Below are 20,271 nucleotides of genomic sequence, written 5' to 3'. Positions count from 1 at the left end.
GGGGAGGGGTGGGGGGGCAGGGAGGGACCTGGGTGTTTACTCACACACAGCTGCACACATCTGGCGTGGTATTGTGTCAGCCCTGTTCCCTCCACCTCATGGGACCACTGGGCTGGTGACATTGGAACTGAGGTCCTTGGACCTCACTACCCATGTTGGGGGACAGAGATCTGGGAGCCATCCACTCCTCCTTCTCGCATGCCCTCCCTCTTCAGCCCGTGGCCACAGCCCCTCTTGACCCTACCTCCCGTCACCCTCTCCTGACTCACACTTCCTACAGCACCCGGAGAGCTCTTCCTAAATCTCCCACCTCCCTCAGCCTTTGCGTGGAACCTGAACTCCTGACCTTGTCATCGTGGGCCCTGGTGGCTGCACACCTTGCTCCCTCATCCCCTCCTTTCCCTCTCTGACCAGGCAGAGATGACTCTCTTTTTTTTTTTTTGGTTGTAGTTGTTGGTTTGTTTTTAACTTTTTATTTTCTTGGATGCTAACAAGATGATTCAGGGTGGTGCCAGCCACCCCGTCACCTGTTTACCCGGCCAGCTGTCCTCACCTTTCAGGGTTCTGGGCCACACCTCCTCTAGGAAGCCCCCCTTGATTTCCTTTCCTTCCACATCCCCCGGGGCTACCCTGATTTCTTCTACAGCTGAGCCTCTTTTCTGCCCTGCCGGAATGTGAATGGCGTGAGGGCAGGGACCATGTCTGTCGTCTTCTCTGCTGCATTTCCAAGGCCCAGGCGAGGGCGGACACCAACACATGGTGCTTGCAGGGGTCTCCCCAACTGTTATTGCTCCGAAATCATACTGCTTGCTCCACTGGAAAGTGTGCCTGATGCCTCCCTCTCCCCCTAGACCTGAAAGTTCAAACCTCCTGATAATTTCAGCATTAACAGCTGTGCTTGAGTTAAGTTCACCCTCTAGCCACTCTACGGAATCCACACCATAACTCCTGGTGGCCTATGAGGCAGGAACTGTCCGATCTAAAGGTGGTTTGTTTTTTCTATTGTTTGCTTTTGAGGCGGGATCTCACTGTATTGCCCAGGCTGTAGTGCAGTGGCACAATCATAGCTCACTGCAGCCTTGAGCTCCTGATCTCTGTCCTCAGCCTCCCAAAGTGCTGGTGTGAGCCACCTTCGCCAGCCCTGTCGCAGAGTGTGACAGCTGGGGAAACTGAAGCCCAGTGAAGCAAAGTCACTGGTCCCATGCTGTCCCTGATCCAGCCTCCCCTGAGGCCCCACCCTCTCTGCCTGATTCCTGGCAGTGCCCCCTCTCTTCTGTCACCCCATGCCAGCCACTGCAGCAGATTGCTGACCTCCAGGCTCTGCAGTGGCCCCTACCTGCTCACACGCCTCTGTCCCCACAGGAGGTGTTGCCCATGGCCCCCGGGGCCCCACGAGTTACTACTACATGCTGCCCATGAAGGTGCGGGCCCTGGGCCTCAAAGTGGCACTGAGCGTCAAACTGGCCCAGGTATAGCCATGGGGGGCCCAGACAGCTGCTAGAGGTGGGGCTGCTCTGGACCCAAGGCTCAAACCATCCTTTCCTTTCACCAGGATGACCTGCATATTATGGACTCCCTAGAGCTGCCCACCGGAGACCCACAGTACCTGACAGAGCTGGCGCGCTACCGCCGCTGGGGGGACTCCGTGCTCCTCGTGGACTTGTGAGGACACAGGGCAGAGCAGGGGCAGGGGGCGTGAGCTCTGTACTCTGAGGGTTCAACCCCCGCTCCCTGTCCTCTCTTACAGGACATACGAGGAGATGCCACAGAGCATCGTGGAGGCCACCTCTAGGCTCAAGACCTTCAACCTGATCCCGGCTGTTGGTGAGCAAAGGCCCAGGCCCTCAGAGTGTGCACGTGCAGTCTCCACTGTTAGAATCACAGCGGTTCAAATCCTGCCTCTGGTCGCTGAGTGGCCTTGGGCAGTGACCACGCGCCCCGACCCAACCCTCAGCTTGCCCAAAGCAATAATCTTTCCTAAAGAAGTGCTTGGCTGGGGATGGTGGCTCACGCTTGTAATCCCAGTACTTTGGGAGGCCAAGGCAGTCTGGCCAATATAGTGAGGCTCCCACCTGTACTAAAAATAAAAAAGTTAGGCATGGTGGTGTGCACCTGTAGTCCCAGCTACTCAGGGGGCTGAGCTAGGCGGATAGCTTGAGCTCAGGGGCCGAGGCTTCTGTGAGTCATGATCGCACCACTGCACCCAAACCTGGGGAGAGAGCGAGACTCTTGCCTCAAAAAAAAAAAAAAAAAAAAAAGGCTCCAAGGTCACCTCTGCCAAAGCCACAGTCTGTTCCTTTCACAGCCACCAGATGGCGACGTGAGCCTGAGTCAGGTCCTGTCCCTCAACCCACAGCCCTCGCCGGCTTTCCCACCTCTCTCAGGATGAAAGCCCAAGTCCTCAGGCACATCAGGCCCTGCATGACCCGCCCCGTCACTTCCCTGCCCTCCCGTCGTTTGCCCTGGGTCTCCCTCACCGGAATGGGAGCCAGGAGTCCAGCTAGGCACAGGGCCAAGCCTGGCATTCCGAGGGACTCGCCAGCAGATGATCTGGGAGCAGCTCCTTGGCCAGAGGCTTACAGGCAACAAGCGGCCGGGCAGGGTCTGGCCCCGGGCTGCTGGGCTCACAAAGTCACACTAGACCACAGTGAAGGTCTCTTTTCTGTAAGCACAAAGGGACTCTGATGTGGGGGGGATGAGGAGAGAGGCAGCCCCACCCTGACCGTCCCCCACCCCGCCCCCAGGCCTAAATGTGCACAGCATGCTCAAGCACCAGACCCTGGTCCTGACGCTGCCCACCATCGCCTTCCTGGAGGACAAGCTGCTCTGGCAGGACTCGCGTTACAAACCCCTCTACCCCTTCAGCCTGCCCTACAGCAACTTCCCCTGACCCCCACCCCACGCTACGCAGGGCCCGGTGGCCACCCCGTACCACTCGTGATGTGAAGCACCTCTTCTGAGCCAGGCAGAGCCCGTGGCTGACTTGGGAGCCTCAGGCCCACGCCCACCCTTCGAGGACGGTGCCACCTGGACCCCCTCATTCCAGGGAGGAAGCTGAGGCCACAGGGAGCGGCCATCGCCATTGGGAAGGGGCGACTCCACAGAGAGCCCAGACGGGCTCCTGCAGCCATTCTCTCTTTTGTTTTAAAATAAATTGTATTTTGAATCAAGGAGGATAAACAGATAACTTCTCAGTGTCATTTTTAATAACTGCATTGGGCACATTGGGCTCCTTCCCGGGTTCTGGGCACCGCTGAGGATCCGCCATCTCAAGAGGCTCGCAGTCTGGTTTAAGGGAACCCCAGGGGTGTTTGTGGAAATTACAAGAATTCACTTACCCAGTGAGTGAGACTCCCGGAGCTCACAGGTGCGTGGGCGCCGGCACTGCCTAGGAGCTGACTCCCGCCACATCCTTCTCCTGAGCACTGCTGCCAGCCATTCCCACCCCTGAGAGTGTTTGCAGTCCTGTCTGCAACAGTACTTCATGCAGCCTGAGAGTGTGTGCTTGATTATACAAGTAGATGTCATGTGTAAACCTGAGTTTTCAGAGTGATTTCCTGTAAGCACAGTCAGAAAAGTAAATGTCTCGCTGTAAGTGAGCAGATAAGCACATGTTTAAAAACACCAGCTGGGCGTGGTGACTCGCACCTGTAACTTTTAGCACTTTGGGAGGTCAAGGTGGGAGGATCGCTTGAGCCCAGGGGTTCCAGACCAGCCTGGGCAACATGGTGAAACCCTGTCTCTGCAAAAAATACAAAAATTAAGTGGGCATGTTGGTGTCTACCTGTGGTCCCAGCTACTTGGGAGGCTGAGGTGGGAGGATAACCTGAGCCCAGGAAGCAGAGGTTGCAGTGAGCAGAGATTGAGCCACCACACTCCAGCATGGGTGACAAAGTGAGACACTGTCTTAAAAAAAAAACACAGCATCCCAATTTTTGATTTTGCTGAGGTTGTTTGCCTGCCAAGTTAATTTTTCTTAACAGACTATAATGTAGACAATGTGATCGATTTATTTAAAGTCAACCAGCTGGGTGCGGTGACTCATGCCTATAATCCCAGAACTTTGGGAGGCTGAGCCAGGCAGATCACCGGAGGTCAGGAGTTTGAGACCACCCTGGCCAAGCCGGGAGTGGTGGCGGGCGCCTGTAATCCCAGCTACTCAGGAGGCTGAGGCAGGAGAATTACTTGAATCTAGGAGGCAGAGGTTGCAGTGAGCCAAGATAGCGCCACTGTGCTCCAGCCTGGACGACAGAGCAAGACTCCATCTATAAATAAAGAAAATAAAGTCAATCAGGACTGCCTTCTGCCTGTGTGGGCCTGGCCAGGCGAAGCAGCCACACAACCATCCCTACCTGCTGGGCCACCCCTGGCTGAAAACATCTCTGGAATGGCTCTCTTGGGATCGCCTTCAGAGGTTGCAACACATTCTCCAAACACCCTCAGCGGACATAGACTTTCATCCTTGAAGCAGCAGATTTGACTAAATAAAAAAGAAAAAGCTATTAAAACCCGTTGGAGACTGAGGCTGGTGGATCACGAGGTCAGGAGATCGAGACCATCCCGGCTAACATGGTAAAACCCTGTCTGTACTAAAAATACAAAAAATTAGCCGGTCGTGGTGGCGGGCACCTGTAGTCCCAGCTACTCAGGAGGTTGAGGCAGGAGAATGGCGTGAACCCGGGAGGCAGAGCTTGCAGTGAGCCAAGATCGCGCCACTACACTCCAGCCTGGGCGACAGAGTGAGACTCAGTCTCAAAAACAACAACAAAAAAAAAAAAAAACAACAGTTAAGGCCAGGTGCGGTGGCTCACGCCTATAATCCCAGCGCTTTGGGAGGCCTAGGTGGGTGGATCACGAGGTCAAGAGATCAAGACCATCCTGGCCAACATGGTGAAACCCAGTCTCTACTAAAAATACAAAACATTAGCTGGGCGTGGTGGCAGGTACCTGTAGTCCCAGCTACTCAGGAGGCTGAGGCAGGAGAATCACTTGAACCCAGGAGGCGGAGGTTGCAGGAGCCAAGACCGCACCACCGCACTCCAGCCTGGCGACAGAGCAAGACTCTGTCTAAAAAAAAAAAAAAGCACACACACACACAGTTAAAGGCATGCCAAAGCTCAGCAGAAAATGCCGCCTCACTACTGTTCCTCTTGCCAGTCTTGTTGGGGCATCAAGGCCTAGAGTAACACCCAGCTGTTGGCCTGACAGTGCCTGGTCCAGCCTGGAGAGTTGCAGCCAGGAGTATAAATGTGGTTCAGTCTGCGTCATACCTGTCAGGAAACATGGTGAGACCAACTGCTGCCCAGACAGATTTTCAAAAGAAATGGGTCAGAACGTATTCCCCCACACCGGAATCCCTCAGCCAGATTGAGGATAAAAACAGGCATCAGGAAAAAAATGATACAGACGGGCCTGGTGGCTCATGCCTGTAAACCCAGCACTTTAGGAGGTTGAGGCGGGAGGATCGCTTGAGCACAGGAGTTTGAGACCAGCCTGAGCAACATAGTGAGACCCTATCTCTACTAAAAATAGAACAGTTAGCTGGGTATGGTGGTGTGCCTGTGGTCCCAGCTACTTTGGAGGCTGAGGCAGGAGGATCGCTTGAGCCCTGGGGGTGGAGGCTGCAGTGAGCTGAGATCGTACCACTGCAATCTAGCCTGGGCAACAGATCAAGACCCTGTCTCAAAAAAAAAGAAGAAAGAAAAGAAAAGAAAAGAAAAGAAAAAAGAAAACTATCATACACTGCCTAGAATGTGCTTTAAAATAATTGGCATAGTTGGACATGGTGGCATGCACCTGCAGTCCCAGCTACTTGGAAGGCTGTGGCCAGGAGTTTGAGACCAGCCTGGGCAACACAGCAAGACCTCGTCTCTATAAAAAATAGGCCGGGAGCAGTGGCTCATGCCTGTAATCCCAGCACTTTGGGAGGCCAAAGCAGGTGGATCACTAGAGGACAGGAGTTCAAGACAGGCCTGGCCAATATGGTGAAACCCCATCTCTACTAAAAATACAAAAATTGGTGGGATATGGTGGCAGGTGTCTATAATCCCAGCTACTTGGGAGGCTGAGGCAGGAGAATCACTTGAACCTGGGATGCGAAGGTTGCAGTGAGCCGAGGTCACACCACTGCCCTCAAGCCTGGGTGACAGAGCAAGACTTGATCTCGAAAAAAAATAAATAATGAATGAAGGAATTAATGAATTAGTTAGTTAATTAAATAGGTGGGGTATACGAGTTTGTTAGGGCTGCTGTAGGAGTGCCACAAACTGTGGCGGTTGCAGGGGGTTAGTCAACAGAAATTTATTCTCTCCTGTTTCTGGAGGTTGGAAATCCAAGATGAAGAACAGTGTTAGCTCCTTCTAAGGGAGTCTGTTCCAGATCTCTCTCCTAGCTTCTGGCGGTTTGCTTTGCTGACAATCTTTGACATTCCTTGGCTTGTAGCCACACTGCTTCAGTCTCCACCTTCATCTTTACATGATGTTGTCCCTGTAGGTATGTGTCTGTTTCTGTGTCCAAATTTCTCCTTTTTTTTTTTTTTTCATTTTTTCTTTTATTTATTTTTATTTTTTTATTTTTTTCAGACAGAGTCTCACTCTCTTGCCCAGGCTGGAGTGCAGTGGCTCGAACTCAGCACATTTGCAACTTCTGCCTCCTGGGTTCAAGTGATTCTCCTGCCTCAGCCTCCAGAGTAGCTGGGATTACAGGCACCCACCACTACGCCTGGCTAATTTTTGTGTTTTTAGTAGAGACAAGGTTTCACCATATTGGTCAGGCTGGTCTCGAACTCCTGACCTCAGGTGATCCACCCACTCTGGCCCCCCAAAGTGCTGGGATTACAAGCGTGAGCCACCGAACCTGGCCTATTTTTTCATTTTTTTTTTTTTTTTTTTCAGACAGAGTTTTGCTCTTCTTGCCCAGGCTGGAGTGCAATGGCGCAATCTTGGCTAATCGCAACCTCTGCCTCCCAGGTTCAGGCAATTCTCCTGCCTCAGCCTCCCGAGTAGCAGGGATTACAGGCATGCACCACAATACCTCGCTAATTTCGTATTGTTAGCAGAGATGGGGTTTGTTGGTCAGGCTGGTCTCGGATTCCTGACCTCAGGTGATCCACCCGCCTCAGCCTCCCAAAGTGCTGAGATTACAGGCATGAGCCACTGAGCCTGGCCCTCTCCTTTCTATTTTTAAAATATTTTTTTGTGGCTCGGAGCAGTGGCTCACGCCTGTAATCCCAGCACTTTGGAAGGCCGAGGCAGGTGGAACACTTGAGGTCAAGAGTTTGAGACCAGCCTGACCAGCACAGTGAAACCCCAGCTCTACTAAAAATACAAAAGAATTAGCTGGGCGTGGTGCCGGGTGCCTGTAATCTCAGCTACGGGAGGCTGAGACAGGAGAATCGCTTAAACCCTGGAGGCGGAGGTTGCAGCGAGGTGAGATCGCGCCACTGCATTCCAGCCTGGGCGACAGAGCAAGACTCCATCTCTAAATAAGTAAATAAATAAAGAAGAAGCTGTATTTCAGAATTTGGAGAAGGTGACACTAAGAGTACAGAATACACAGCTTTTGTTTGTTTGTTTGTTTTCCTGTTTTTGTTGTTGTTGTTGTTTTGAGACAGAGTCTCGCTCTGTCACCCAGGCTGCAGTGCAGTGGTGCAATCTCGGCTCACTGCAATCTCTGCCTCCCCGGTTCAAGCACGTCTCCTGCCTCAACCTCCCGAGTAGCTGGGATCATAGGCGCGCGCCACCACTCCCGGCTAATTTTTGTATTTTTAGTAAAGACAGGGTTTCACCATGTTGGTCAGGCTGATCTCAAACTCTTGACCTCATGATCCGCCCACCTCGGCCTCCCAAAGTGCTGGGATTACAGGCATGAGCCACCGAGCCTGGCTCCAAAAAATATTTATTAAAACTATGTTAATGTTGGCCGGGCACGGTGGCTCACGCCTGTAATCCCAGCACTTTGGGAGGCCGAGGCGGGCGGATCACGAGGTCAGGAGATCAAGACCATCCTGTCTAACATATTGAAGCTCCGTCTGCACTAAAAATACAAAAAATTAGCCAGGCGTGGTGGCGGGCGCCTGTAGTCCCAGCTACTCGGGAGGCTGAGGCAGGAGAATGGCGTGAACCCAGGAGGCGGAGGCTGCAGTGAGCCAAGATTGCGCCACTGCACTCCAGCCTGGGTGACAGAGCGAGACTTCATCTCAAAACAAAACAAAACAACAACAACAACAAACTGTTAATGCTTAACTACACGAAAATTATAATGAGATAAGTGTGCATTTATTTATTTATTTATTTTTTTTTTATTTTTTTATTTTTATTTTTTTTTTTTTGAGACGGAGTCTCGCTCTGTCACCCAAGCTGGAGTGCTGTGGCCGGATCTCAGCTCACTGCAAGCTCCGCCTCCCGGGTTCACGCCATTCTCCTGCCTCAGCCTCCCGGGTAGCTGGGACTACAGGCGCCGCCACCTCGCCCGGCTAGTTTTTTGTAGTGTGTGCATTTATTTAGAGAACTGAATGTGTGTCAGGCCAGTCCCTGCAGAGGGAATTTCCAGCATGACCTCATTCATTTGTGAAGACAGAGCAATCCTTGTGTGTTTTATTTGTTTGAGATGGATCTCGCTCTGTTGCCCAGACTGGAGTACAATGGCATGATCTCAGCTCTCTGCCACCTCTGGGTTCAAGAGATTCTCATGCCCCAGCCTCCCAAGTAGCTGAGATTACAGGCTTGTGCCTCCATGACCAGCTAATTTTTGTATTTTTACTAGAGATGAGGTTTCACCAGTTTGGGCAGGCTGGTCTCAAACTCCTGACCTCAAGTGATCCACCCACCTCGGCCTCCCAAAGTGCTGGGATGACAGCTGCCTGGTCAGCAACTGTTATTTAGACATACACATTTTATCTGCTTGTCCAGCATGATCAGCCCTCCACTTTTAATTTTCTTTTCTTTTTTTTTTTTTTTTTTTGAGACAAGAGTCTCACTCTGTTGCCCAGGTTGGAGTCCAGTGGCGTGATTTTGACTCACTGAAACCTCTGCTTCCCAGGTTCAAGCAATTCTCCTGCCTCAGCTTCCCGAGTAGCTGGGATTACAGGTGTGCGTCCCCATGCCCAGCTAATTTTTGTATTTTTAGTAGAGACGGGGTTTCACCATGTTGGCTGGGTTGGTCTCGAACTCCTGACCTCAGGTGATTCGCCTGCTTTGGCCTCCCAAAGTGCTGGGATTACAGGTGTGAGCCACTGCACCCGGCCTTAAATTTTATTTTATTTTTTATTTATTTATTTTTTTGTACAGATGGGCTCTCACTGTGTTGCCCAGGCTGGTCTTGAACTCCTGACCTCAAGTAATCTTCCCACCTCGGTCTCCCAAAAGGCTGGGATTACAGGGGTGAGCCACTGCACCCCACCTTCCCTCTACTTCTTAATGGTTTCCCTCTGCTGTGAATGTGCATGTCCAGTTGTCTGCTTCTTAGAACAGATATTTACCTCCCTCATTCATCGGCCATTGGAGGAGGACTGGGACCACTCAGATTATTGATCCGGCCCATTCTTCCGGGAGAGTTTCCTGGTGGCTGTCTTCCATCATTATAACTGGAATCAGATGAGTTTACGTAGCCTTTTTTTTCCCCCACATCTTTGCTGAAGCAGAGTTTTGAAAAACAAAACCACAAACTAAGCTATTCCCCAGAAGAAATCTGTAATCAAAGATAAGGTCTGCCAGGCACAGTGGCTCTCACGCCTTGTGGAGGCCAAGGCGGGCGGATCACCTGAGGTCAGGAGTTCTAGACCTGCGAGGCCAACATGGTAAAACTTCGTCTCTACTAAAAATACAAAAATTAGCTGGTTGTGGTGGCGCATACCTGTAATCTCAGCTACCTGGGAGGCTGAGGCAAAAGAATTGCTTGAACCTGGGAAATGGAGGTTGCAGTGAGCCAAGATTACACCACCGCACTCCAGCCTGGGCGACAGACAGAGCAAGACTGCGTCGCAAAAATATACATAAATAAAATAAAAGTAAAATAAAATACAAAAGTTGGTTGGGTGCGGTGACTCACACCTGCAATCCCAGCACTTTGGGAGGCTGAGGCAGGCGAATCATGAGATCAGAAGATCAAGACCATCCTGGCTAACACGGTGAAACTCTGTCTCTACTAAAAATACAAAAAATTAGCTGTGCATGGTGACACGCGCCTGTAGTCCCAGCTACTTGGGAGGCTAAGGCAGGAGAATCACTTGAACCTGGGAGGTGGAGATTGCAGTGAGCCGAGATCGTGCCACTGCACTACAGCCTGGGTCCCAGAGCAAGACTCCATCTCGGAAGAAAAAAAAAAAATACAAAAATTAGCCAGGCATGGTGGTGGGCACCTGTAATCCCAGCTCCTTGGAAGGCTGAGGCAGAAGAATTTCTCGAACCTGGGAGGTTGCAGTGAGCTGAGCCGAGATCACACCTCTGCACTCCAGCCTGGGCAACAGAGCAAGACTTTGTCTAAAAAAAAAAAAGAAAGAAAAGAAAAAGAGAAAAAAAAAATCTAAATAGGCCGGGAGCAGTGACTCATGCCTGTAATCCCAGCCCAGCCCTTTGGGAGGCCAAGGTGGATGGATCGCTTGCAGTGAGGAGTTCGAGACCAGGCTGGCCAACATGGTATAACCCTGTCTCTACTAAAAACACAAAAATTAGCCAGGCCTGGTGGCATACGCCTGTAATCCCAGCTACTTGGGAGGCTGAGGCAGGAGAATCACTTAAACCTAGGAGGCAGGGGTTGTGGCGAGCCAAGATCATGTCACTGCACTCTAGCCAGGGTGACAGAGCAAGACTCTGTCTCAAAAAAATAAAAAAGAAATTCAGCAAGTGATGAGTTCAGCAATTCGAATATTAAGGTGAGTGTAAAGGAATGCCCAGGATGTGGCTCAGGATGGAGTAGGGGGACATCCTTTTAGCAGAAAGCTCAGGCCACAAGACAGGAGGAGCCAGCCTTGTTGGGGATGAAGGGAAGAGCATTACAGGCTGAGGGAAATGCAAGGCGGTTGCATGGGACACCATGGGATGGCTTCTGCCCTCGGTGGGCAGCCTCTGGTCTGAGGCCATTCTTTGGCCTGCCTGAGACTGCCTGGCACCCGGGAGGAAGCCCTGCCCTTCCTGGAGATAGAAGCAAAGGTCTGGGGAATATCTGCTTCCCTTTTCCCTGAGAAAATGCTTAAAGGAGCAGAGGACTGGTAGGTGCCTCCTCCCTCTGCCAGCCTGCCCCCCACCATGGCCATCCCACTCCCATGTCAGAAAGTGGCCCGCCATCCTCCAAAACGCTTGGACCCTGATCAAGGAGTCATTCCCCTTGTCCCAGCACCTCCAGTTGGCCCAGTCTCCAAAACGGATGTCAAATTCAGCCCTTTCTCCAAGGACACTGCCCAGTCCAGGCCCCATTATCATTCATCTGGACTACAACAGTCACCGCCTCTCCCATTTCCTAGCTGCAGCTCTTGAAGCCTCAACTGAGCCCCTGTGAACACTTGAGTCAGGGCAAGTCCTTCCTCCGCTCACAACCCTCCATAGCTCCCACCTCACTGGGCATAAAAACCAAAGTCCTGGCCGGGCATGGTGGCTCAAGTCTGTTATCCCAGCACTTTGGGAGGCCAAGGTGGGCGGATCACCAGAGGTCAGGAGCTAGAGACCAACCTGGTGAAACCTCGTCTCTACTAAAAATACAAAAATTAGGCATGGTGACGCACCCCTGTAGTACCAGCTACTCGGTAGGCTGAGGAGGGAGAATCTCTTGAACCTGGGAGGCAGACGTTGCAGTGAGCCGAGATCACACCACTGTGCTCCAGCCTGGGTGACAGAATGAGACTGGGGTTCAGAAACAGACAAAACAACAAAGTCCTCCCCAGGTGACAGGCACTTTCACCTATCTGCCCTGTCATCTCCCTGCCTGCCCCTCTCCTCCAATCTCTTCCTTTGCTAAGCCTGCTCCAGCCACACTTGTCTCCTGGATGTTCCTTTTTTTTTTTTTTTTTTTGAGGCAGAGTCTCACTCTGTCACCCAGGCTGGAGTGCAGTGCATGGATCTTGGCTCACTGCAACCTCCGCCTGCCGGGTTCAAGAGATTCTCCTACCTCAGCCTCCCAAGTAGGTGGAATTACAGGGGTGCACCACCACACTCGGCTAATTTTTGTATTTTGTGTAAAGATAGGGTCTCCCTATGTTGCCCAGGCTGGTCTTGAACTCCTGGGCTCAAGGGATCCTCCCATCTCGGCCTCCCAAAAGGCTGGGATTACAGGCGGGAGCCACCGTGCCCAGCCGGATTTTTGTCTGACTCTGTTCATTCTTGCGTCCCCAGTACCTGAAAGGATGCCAAGCACACAGTAGGCGCTTAATAAACATTGAGCCACATGTTGAGAAAAGAACGGCGCCATTGTGGCTGCAAGTGGGACTTGGGCCGCGCGGGGGAGCTCGCCGCCCGCGCACCTCGGGCCAGGGCGAGAGTCCGTGGAACCCGCCCGAGGAAGAACCCGTGGCGCAGGATTTTCCCAGGCCGTCTGAGGACCAGGGACGTCCCCGGTCCCACTCTGTGACTTTGCTCAGGCCGTTCCGGGGCGGGAATTCAGTACCCCTCAGCCCCCCAAGAAAAAAATATCCCCGTGGAAATTCCTTGGGAATGACCGAGGCGGGGAAAATATGCGTCTCTGGATGGCCAGTGACTCGCAGCCCCCTTCCCCGATAGGAAGGGCCTGCGCGTCCCGGGCCCCTTCGCTTCCCCTTCTGCTGCGCGACCTCCCTGGCCCCTCTGAGATCTCCACGGCGACGCCGTGCGCGCCCCACAACAGGAAAGCCTTAGGCGGCGCGGCTCGGCGCTTGGAGACTTCAGAGTCCCCAGCCTCGACGTGGTGGATGTCGAGTCTTGGGGTCACACGCACAGGCGGTGGCCAAGCAAACACCCGCTCATATTTAGTGCGCGCGCCTGGGTTGCCCGAGCCTCGCGCGGAGGGCAGGGGTTCGAGCGCCCCCTCTCACTGCCTCACCTCGGAGCCTGGGGGCTGCCTTAGCTTCCCAGCTGCAGCAAGGGGTTCGAGCGCCTCTTCTCCCTGCCTCGCCTCGGCGCCTGGGGGCTGCTGCCTCAGTTTCCCAGCGACAGGCAGGGGTTTCGAGCGCCCTCCTCTCCTCCCTCGTCAAGATCCAAGCTAGCTGCCTCAGTTTCCCCGCGGAGCCTGGGACGCCAGCGGAGGGGCTTGGCGGTGGGGATCACGCAGCTTCCTTCCTTTTTCTGGGAGCTGTAAAGACGCTCCCGCGGCCAAGGCCGAAAGGGGAAGCGAGGAGGCCGCGGGGGTGTGAGTGCCCTCGGGCGTAGAGAGAGGACACCGATTTCCCCGGACGTGATGAGACCGCGCATCGTCACTCCCACGGTTCGCGGTAGCCGGGAGGTGCCTGGCTCTGCTCTGGCCGCTTCTTAAGAAATGCCCGTGTCAGCTGGGTGGGGACATGACCCTAGGGGGAGGGGCACCCCTCAGTGGAGGGAGCCCGGGGAGGATTCCTAGTCCCCCACCCAGGCAAGGGGCTCATCCACTCGATTAAAGAGGCCTGCGTAAACTGGAGAGAGAGGACTTGAGTTCGGATCCCTTCTCAGCCTCGAATCTCAGTTTACTGCTTTGTGAAATGGACACAATAACAGTCCCCACTCTCCGGGGTAGCTGGCAGTATTTAACAGTACTTAATAAACCGCTTAGCGCGGTGTAGACCGTGATTCAAGCTTAGCCTGGCCGGGGAACGGGAGGAGTGTGGACCGGGAGCAGCTCCCGAGGTCATCGCCCCGCCACCGCCGCCCGATTGCTTTAGCTTGGAAATTCCGGAGCTGCAGCGGCCAGAGAGGGAGGACGACCCTGCTCGGCCCTGGCACCCTCTCAGTCCGGAAATACAGCAGCATTTGTTCCGGAGGGGAAGGCGCGAGGTTTCCGGGAAAGCAGCACCGCCCCTTAGCCCCCAGGTGGCTAGCGCTATAAAGGACCGCGCGCCCCACGGCGTCCCACTCGACGCTGAGCTCCTCTGCTACTCAGAGCTGCAACCTCGGCCTCGCTATGGCTCCCAGCGGCCCCCAGCCCGCGCTGCTCACACTCCTGGTCCTGCTCGGGGCTCTGCTCCCAGGTGAGTCAGGGGTGGGGATTGCTGTCGGGCCAGCTCCCCAAAACCCCGGGAGGACCGGCTACCAGGTCAGGTCATGCATACTTAGGTAGCTGTTTATGGGAAGGCGGGCTAGAGACAGCGATTGAAAGGCAACAGTCAGTGGGTTCGAATCCAGACCCTGCATCACCTCCAAGTGTGGCCTTGGGCTATACATTGCAGCTTTGAAAAAGGGGGTTGGAGATGGAGGGGAGGGGTGGACCTCGCTTTGTTGCCCAGGCCGGTCTTGAACTCCTGGGCTCTAGTGTGAGCCACTGCCTTGCTTGGCTAGATTGGGTCTCTGAAACTTCCGTTTCTCAGCTGTAAAAGGAGAAACGTTTTACAGCCACCTGGCAGGGTATCTGGGTCAGCACAGCACCTGGCCCCAGGACTCAATCATGATGGTTTGGGAACTTGGCTGTGCGCCCACCCAACAAGGCTTAAGGGACCCCACCCACTTCAAGATGTATATTCTGTTCCTCATCCTCTCTGACCCTGGGGAAGTCCAGGGCTGCTTCTACTCAGGGGAATTCCAGAGCTGACTTATCCGTGGCCCAAAGCTGAGAAGTGGGAGGCGCCAGCACACCCTTCCCCAGCTCCAGCCTAGCTAGGGCAGAGGGAAGAGGTCAGAGGGTCTTTCATGGTGGTGTGAGTTTGGGGAACCAGGAGGGTGGGAGATTGACAGCTTGGTTAACAGCTCAACAAAGCCTCGGATCCAGGCCAGCGTGGTGGTTCATGCCTGTAATCCCGACACTTCAGGAGGCCCAGACGCGTGAACCCCTTAAGGTCAGGAGTTGGAGACAAGCCTGGCCAACATGGCAAAAGCCCGTCTCTACTAAAAATACAAAAATTAGCTGGCATGGCGGTGGGCACCCGTGATCCCAGCTACTCGGGAAGCTGAGGCAGGAAAATTCCTTAAACCTACGAGGCGGAGGTTGCAGTGAGCTGAGATGATGCCACTGCACTCCAGCCTGGGAGACATAGAGAGATTCGGTCTCAAAAAACAAAGCGTTCTGATCCAGACTCAGACCCAGATCGCACTGCTTTCTAACTGAGTAACCATTTCCCTTTATGAAATGGGAATGGTCCCAGAATCTCCACTGGAAAATATATGGAGTCAGTGTTCTCACACCCCCATCCAAGATAGAACAAATCCGAGACAGGAATCTTTGAAGTGGGGCAGTGCTGGGCTCAGATATTTTTTCCCACCTTCGGAGGCAGCAAAATCTGAGGGACCTAATGGCTGACCGCCTCCCCCCTCCCTCCCTCCCTCCCCCCTCCCTCCCTCCATCCATCCTCATTCCTTCTTTTTTTGAGGGTTCAGTCTGTCGCCTAGCTGGAGTGCAGTGGCGCAGACCGGGACTCACTGGCAACCTCTACCTCTCAGGTTCAAGCGATTCTTCTGCCTCAGCCTCCCTGAGTAGCTGGGACTACAGGCGTGTGCCCCCACGCCTGGCTAATCACTGTGTTAGCCAGGATGGTCTCGATCTCCTGACCTCGTGATCTGCCCACCTCAGCCTCCCAAAGTGCTGGGATTACATGCATGAGCCACAGTGCCCACCCTGTAAGCCCCTTCTTTCTTTCTTTCCTTTCCTTCCTTCCTTCCTTCCTTCCTTCCTTCCTTAGATGGAGCCTTGCTCATCGCGCAGGCTGGAGTGCAGTGGCGAGATCTCGGCTCACTGCAAGCTCCACCTCCTGGGTTCACACCATTCTCCTGTCTCAGCCTCCCGAGTAACTGGGACTACAGGTGCCTGCCACCACGCCCGGCTAATTTTTTTGTATTTTTAGCAGAGACAGGGTTTCACCGTGTTAGCTAGGATAGCCTCGATCTCCTGACCTCGTGATCCGCCCGCCTCGGCCTCCCAAAGTGCTGGGATTACAGGTGTGAGCCACCGCGCCCGGCAGCCCCTTTCTTACCTGCACTTACCTGCAAGGTAGCCAGTTGCTACCCGCCCTGTGCTGAATTACTTGTATTAGCAAGGAACAGGGTGGCTATACTCACCCACCTTACAGATGGGGAAATTGAGGCCCAAAGAGGGAAGCTGCGTGTCTCAGGGAGTGAGGAGCCAGTCTGATTCCTGGAGGGCTGACTCTCTCCATCTTACTTCTTTGGAGGGAGGAGGGCACCAACTTCACGTTAAAATCTGGTTGGACACAGTGACTCACACCTGTAATCCTGGCATTTTGGGAGGCTTAGGTGGGAGGATCGCTTGAGGCCAAGACTTTGAGATCAGCCTTAGCAACATAGTGAGACCCCATGTCTACAAAAATGTTTTTCAAATATTAGTCAGGTATGGTGGTGTCCTGTAGTCCCAGCTACTTGGGAGGCTGAGGTGGGAGGATCACTTGAGCCCAGAAGTTCAAGGTTACAGTGAGCTATGATTGTACCACTGTATATTCCAGCCTGGGTGACAGAGGGAGACCTGTTAAAAAAACAAAAAACAAAAAAAACCAATGGCTAAAATCCTCCCATGGCTCCCTATTGCCCTAAGTATAAAGAACACATGTGACTGGGCACTGTGGCTCATGCCTGTAATCCCGGCACTTTGGGAGGCTGCGGTGGGTAGATCACTTGAGGCCAGGAGTTTGAAAGCAGCCTGGCCAACGTGGCGAAACCCCGTCTCTACTAAAAATACAAAAATTAGCCGGGTGTGGTGGTGCTTGCCTTAGTCCCAGATTCTCTGGAGGCTGAGGCAGGAGAATCACTTGAACTTCGGAGGCGGAGGTTTCAGTGAGCTGATATCGCGCCACTGCACTCCAGTCTGAGTGACAAAGCGAGACTCCATCTCAAAAATAATAATAATAATAAATAAAAGCACACATCTTTAGCACAGCCTTCAGTGCTCATGGGATCTTCCTTAATTGATCTCCCGCGCTTCATCCTTGCTCACTCAGCTCCAGCCACCCTGCCCGAGGACATCTGGACTTGCGTAGAACTTACTTCCGTTTTCTCTGGACAGCCAGCCCTTCCTCATCATTTAGATCTCTGCTGAGACATTACCCTGTCACCAAGGCACTGTCTATTCTATCACCCTGTTTTGTTTTTGTCAAAGCTCGTATTAACATCAGTTATTAATTATCTTGTTTGCTCAGAATTTTTTTTTTTTTTTTTTTTTTTTGAGACAGAGCCTCGTTCTGTTGCTCAGGCTGGAGTACAGTGGCACAATCTTGGCTCACTGTAACCTCCGCCTCCCGGGTTCAAGTGATTCTTGTGCCTCAGCCTCCCAAATAGCTGGGACTACAGGCACATCCCACCATGACCGGCTAATTTTTGTATTTTTAGTGGAGACGAGGTTTCGCCATGTTGGCTAGGCTGATCTCAAATTCTTGACCTCAAGTGATCTGCCTGCCTTGGCTCCCAAAGTGCTGGGATTACAGGCATGAGCCACCATGCCTGGCCTGCTCATGAATTTTCTCTTTAACTTCCACATCGAAGGCAAAGTATTGTCCTGTTAAGGCTGTGCCTCCAGCACCCAGCGCAGGCTGGGCGCACATTCCCATTGATGAACCTGATTTGTAATGCCTGTCACCTCTTCCCTCGTTTCTTCTAGGACCTGGCAATGCTCAGACATCTGTGTTCCCCCAAGAAGTCATCCTGCCCCGGGGAGGCTCCGTGGTAGTGAATTGCAGTGCCTCCTGTGACCAGCCCACGTTGCTGGGCATGGAGACTCCGTTGCCTAAAAAGGAGATACTCCCAGGTGGAAACAACTGGAAGATGTATGAACTGAGCAATGTGCAGGAAGATAGTCAACCAATGTGCTATTCAAACTGCCCTGATGGGCAGTCATCAGCTAAAACCTTCCTCACCGTGTACTGTGAGTAACTGAGCCCAGAGGGCTGGACTAGGCAGACCAGAGTGGGAGAGACGTAGAGGGGCACCTGCAGTGGCCTGGGGGGATCTTTATCACTTGCTGGTAGGGTCAAGGAGGGGCTCCTTGAAGGGCAGGTGGGGACATCCTTAGAAAGTCCCTTTAGGCCGGGTGCGGTGGCTCACGCCTGTAATCCCAGCACTTTGGGAGGCCGAGGCGGGTGGATCACAAGGTCATGAGATCGAGACCATCCTGGCTAACATGGTGAAAGCCTGTCTCTACTTAAAAAATACCAAAAATTAGCCAGGCGTGGTGGCAGGCGCCTGTAGTCCCAGCTACTCGGGAGGCTGAGGCAGGAGAATGGTGTAAACCCGGGAGGCGGAGCTTGCAGTGAGCTGTGACCTGAGATCCGGCCACTGCACTCCAGCCCGGGCGACAGAGCGAGACTCCTTCTCAAAAAAGAAAGAAAGAAAGAAAGAAAGAAAGTCCCTTTGTGAATTTTTTTTGGTACAATTAAAGTATCTACAGGCTGGGCATGGTGGCTCATGCCTGTAATCCCAGCACTTTGGGAGGCTGAGGCTGGCGGATCATCTTGAGATCAGGAGTTTAAGACCGAGAGTTTAAGTTTCGCCAACATGGCAAAACCCTGTCTCTACTAAAAATACAAAAATCAGCTGGGCATAGTGGCATGTGCCTGTAATCCCAGCTACTCGGGAGGCTGACACAGGAGAATTGCTTGAACCAGAGAGGCAGAGATTGCAGTGAGCCGCAACTGAGCCACTGCACTCCAGTCCGGATGACAGAGCAAGATTCCATTTCAAAAAAAAAGGTATCAACAGGAATTCAGCACATTTGAGCATTCAAGAATGCCATCTCTCTATGCCTCACTCTTTGAACATATGACAAGGTCCTGCATCAGAAACTTTAATATAAGATACGAATTAAGCCAAGTGTGGTGGCTTGTACCTATAATCCCAGCTACTCCAGAGGCTGAGGCAGAAGGATGGTTTGAGCCCAGGAGTTTGAGACCGGCCTGGGAAACATAGTGAGACCCGGTTTTTTTTTTTTTTTTGAGACAGAGTCTCGCTCTGTCGCCCAGGCTGGAGTGCAGTGGCGCGATCTTGGCTCACTGCAAGCTCGCCTCCCGAGTTCACACCATTCTGCCTCAGCCTCCTGTGTAGCTGGGACTACAGGCGCCCGCCACCGTGCCTGGCTAATTTTTTTGTATTTTTAGTAGAGACGGGATTTCACTATGTTAGCTAGGATGGTCTTGATCTCCTGACCTCGTGATCTGCCTATCTCGGCCTTCTAAAGTGCTGGGATTACAGGTGTGAGCCACCGAGCCCAGCTGAGACCCTGTTTCTACCAGGAAAAAAAAAAAAGTAAATAATTTTGCTGGGCCTCGTGGTGTGCACCTGTAATCCCAGCTGCTCCTGAGGCTGTGGTGGGAGGATTGCTTGAACCCAGGGGTTCGAATCCTAGGAGTTCGAATCCAGCCTGGACAACATAGCAAAACCCCATTTTTATTAAAAAACAAACAAACAAACAAAAAAAAACAGTTAAAACTAGCCCTGGGATGGCATTTTTCACATACTGGCAACAACTGAAAGAATTGATAACAGCTGTGCTGGCAAGGCTATGGGAACATAGGCAGTCCTAGGACAGTACTATTGGGAGCATAAATAAGCCCAACCCTGTGGCGGGAAATTGGGCATCAGTTCTCAAAATGTCATGGGCTGGGCGCAGTGGCTCATGCCTGTAATCCCAACACTTTCGGAAGCCAAGGCAGGCAGATCACCTGAGGTCAGGAGTTCGAGACCAGCCTGGCCAACATGGCAAAACCCCATCTCTACTAAAATACAAAATTAGAGCGGGCGCGGTGGCTCAAGCCTGTAATCCCAGCACTTTGGGAGGCCGAGACGGGCGGATCACGAGGTTAGGAGATCGAGACCATCCTGGCTAACACAGTGAAACCCCATCTCTACAAAAAAAAATACAAAAAAACTAGCTGGGCAAAGTGGCGGGCGCCTATAGTCCCAGCTACTCGGGAGGCTGAGGCAGGAGAATGGCGTAAACCCGGGAGGCAGAGCTTGCAGTGAGCCGAGATCCGGCCGCTGCACTCCAGCCTGGGCGACAGAGCGAAACTCCGTCTCAAAACAAAACAAAACAAAAATTAGCCAGGCATGGTGGAGTGTGCCTATAGTCCATACCTGGGAGGCTGAAGCAGGAGAATCACTTGAACCCAGGAGGCGGAGGTTGCAGTGAGCCGAGATCATGCCACTGCACTCCAGCCTGGGTGACAGAGTAAGACTGTGTCTCAAAAAA

At 52.9% G+C, this 20,271-nt stretch overlaps 2 protein-coding genes and 1 long non-coding RNA gene across 5 annotated transcripts in view; 2 read left to right on the top strand and 1 right to left on the bottom strand.

Moving 5' to 3' along the window:
- The window catches only part of MRPL4 (mitochondrial ribosomal protein L4), a 5,931-nt gene extending 2,751 nt beyond the window's left edge, over positions 1-3,180 (top strand). The window contains exons 3-6 of one of the 3 annotated variants that reach the window (XM_017879848.1): positions 1,363-1,469; positions 1,553-1,662; positions 1,748-1,824; positions 2,912-3,180. In XM_017879848.1, coding sequence (XP_017735337.1) covers positions 1,363-1,469; positions 1,553-1,662; positions 1,748-1,824; positions 2,912-2,946 — 329 coding nt within the window. In that variant the 3' untranslated portion in view covers positions 2,947-3,180. Of the gene's footprint in view, positions 1-1,362; positions 1,470-1,552; positions 1,663-1,747; positions 2,259-2,744 lie in introns of those variants that run through there. The other 2 variants (XM_017879846.1, XM_017879845.1) reach the window with 2 other exon arrangements.
- A 1,045-nt stretch (positions 3,181-4,225) lies between these two features.
- Positions 4,226-13,401, bottom strand: LOC108534476 (uncharacterized). Its single transcript, XR_001886990.1, has 3 exons — positions 13,006-13,401; positions 4,353-4,480; positions 4,226-4,265 (listed from the first exon to the last, which is right to left on the bottom strand). It is a non-coding gene; the product is annotated as an uncharacterized LOC108534476 (long non-coding RNA).
- A 278-nt stretch (positions 13,402-13,679) lies between these two features.
- Positions 13,680-20,271, top strand: part of ICAM1 (intercellular adhesion molecule 1) — a 16,852-nt gene continuing 10,260 nt past the window's right edge. Inside the window, exons 1-2 of the mRNA XM_017879843.1 lie at positions 13,680-14,122; positions 17,689-17,952. Coding sequence (XP_017735332.1) covers positions 14,056-14,122; positions 17,689-17,952 — 331 coding nt within the window. The 5' untranslated portion in view covers positions 13,680-14,055. The remainder of the gene's footprint in view (positions 14,123-17,688; positions 17,953-20,271) is intronic.

Source organism: Rhinopithecus bieti, unplaced genomic scaffold (assembly GCF_001698545.2).
Source record: "Rhinopithecus bieti isolate Rb0 unplaced genomic scaffold, ASM169854v2 scaffold_10589, whole genome shotgun sequence".
Taxonomy (NCBI): Eukaryota; Metazoa; Chordata; class Mammalia; order Primates; family Cercopithecidae; genus Rhinopithecus; species Rhinopithecus bieti.
Note: the sequence above shows the minus strand (reverse complement) of the source record. Positions and strands in the feature narration are given on the sequence as shown.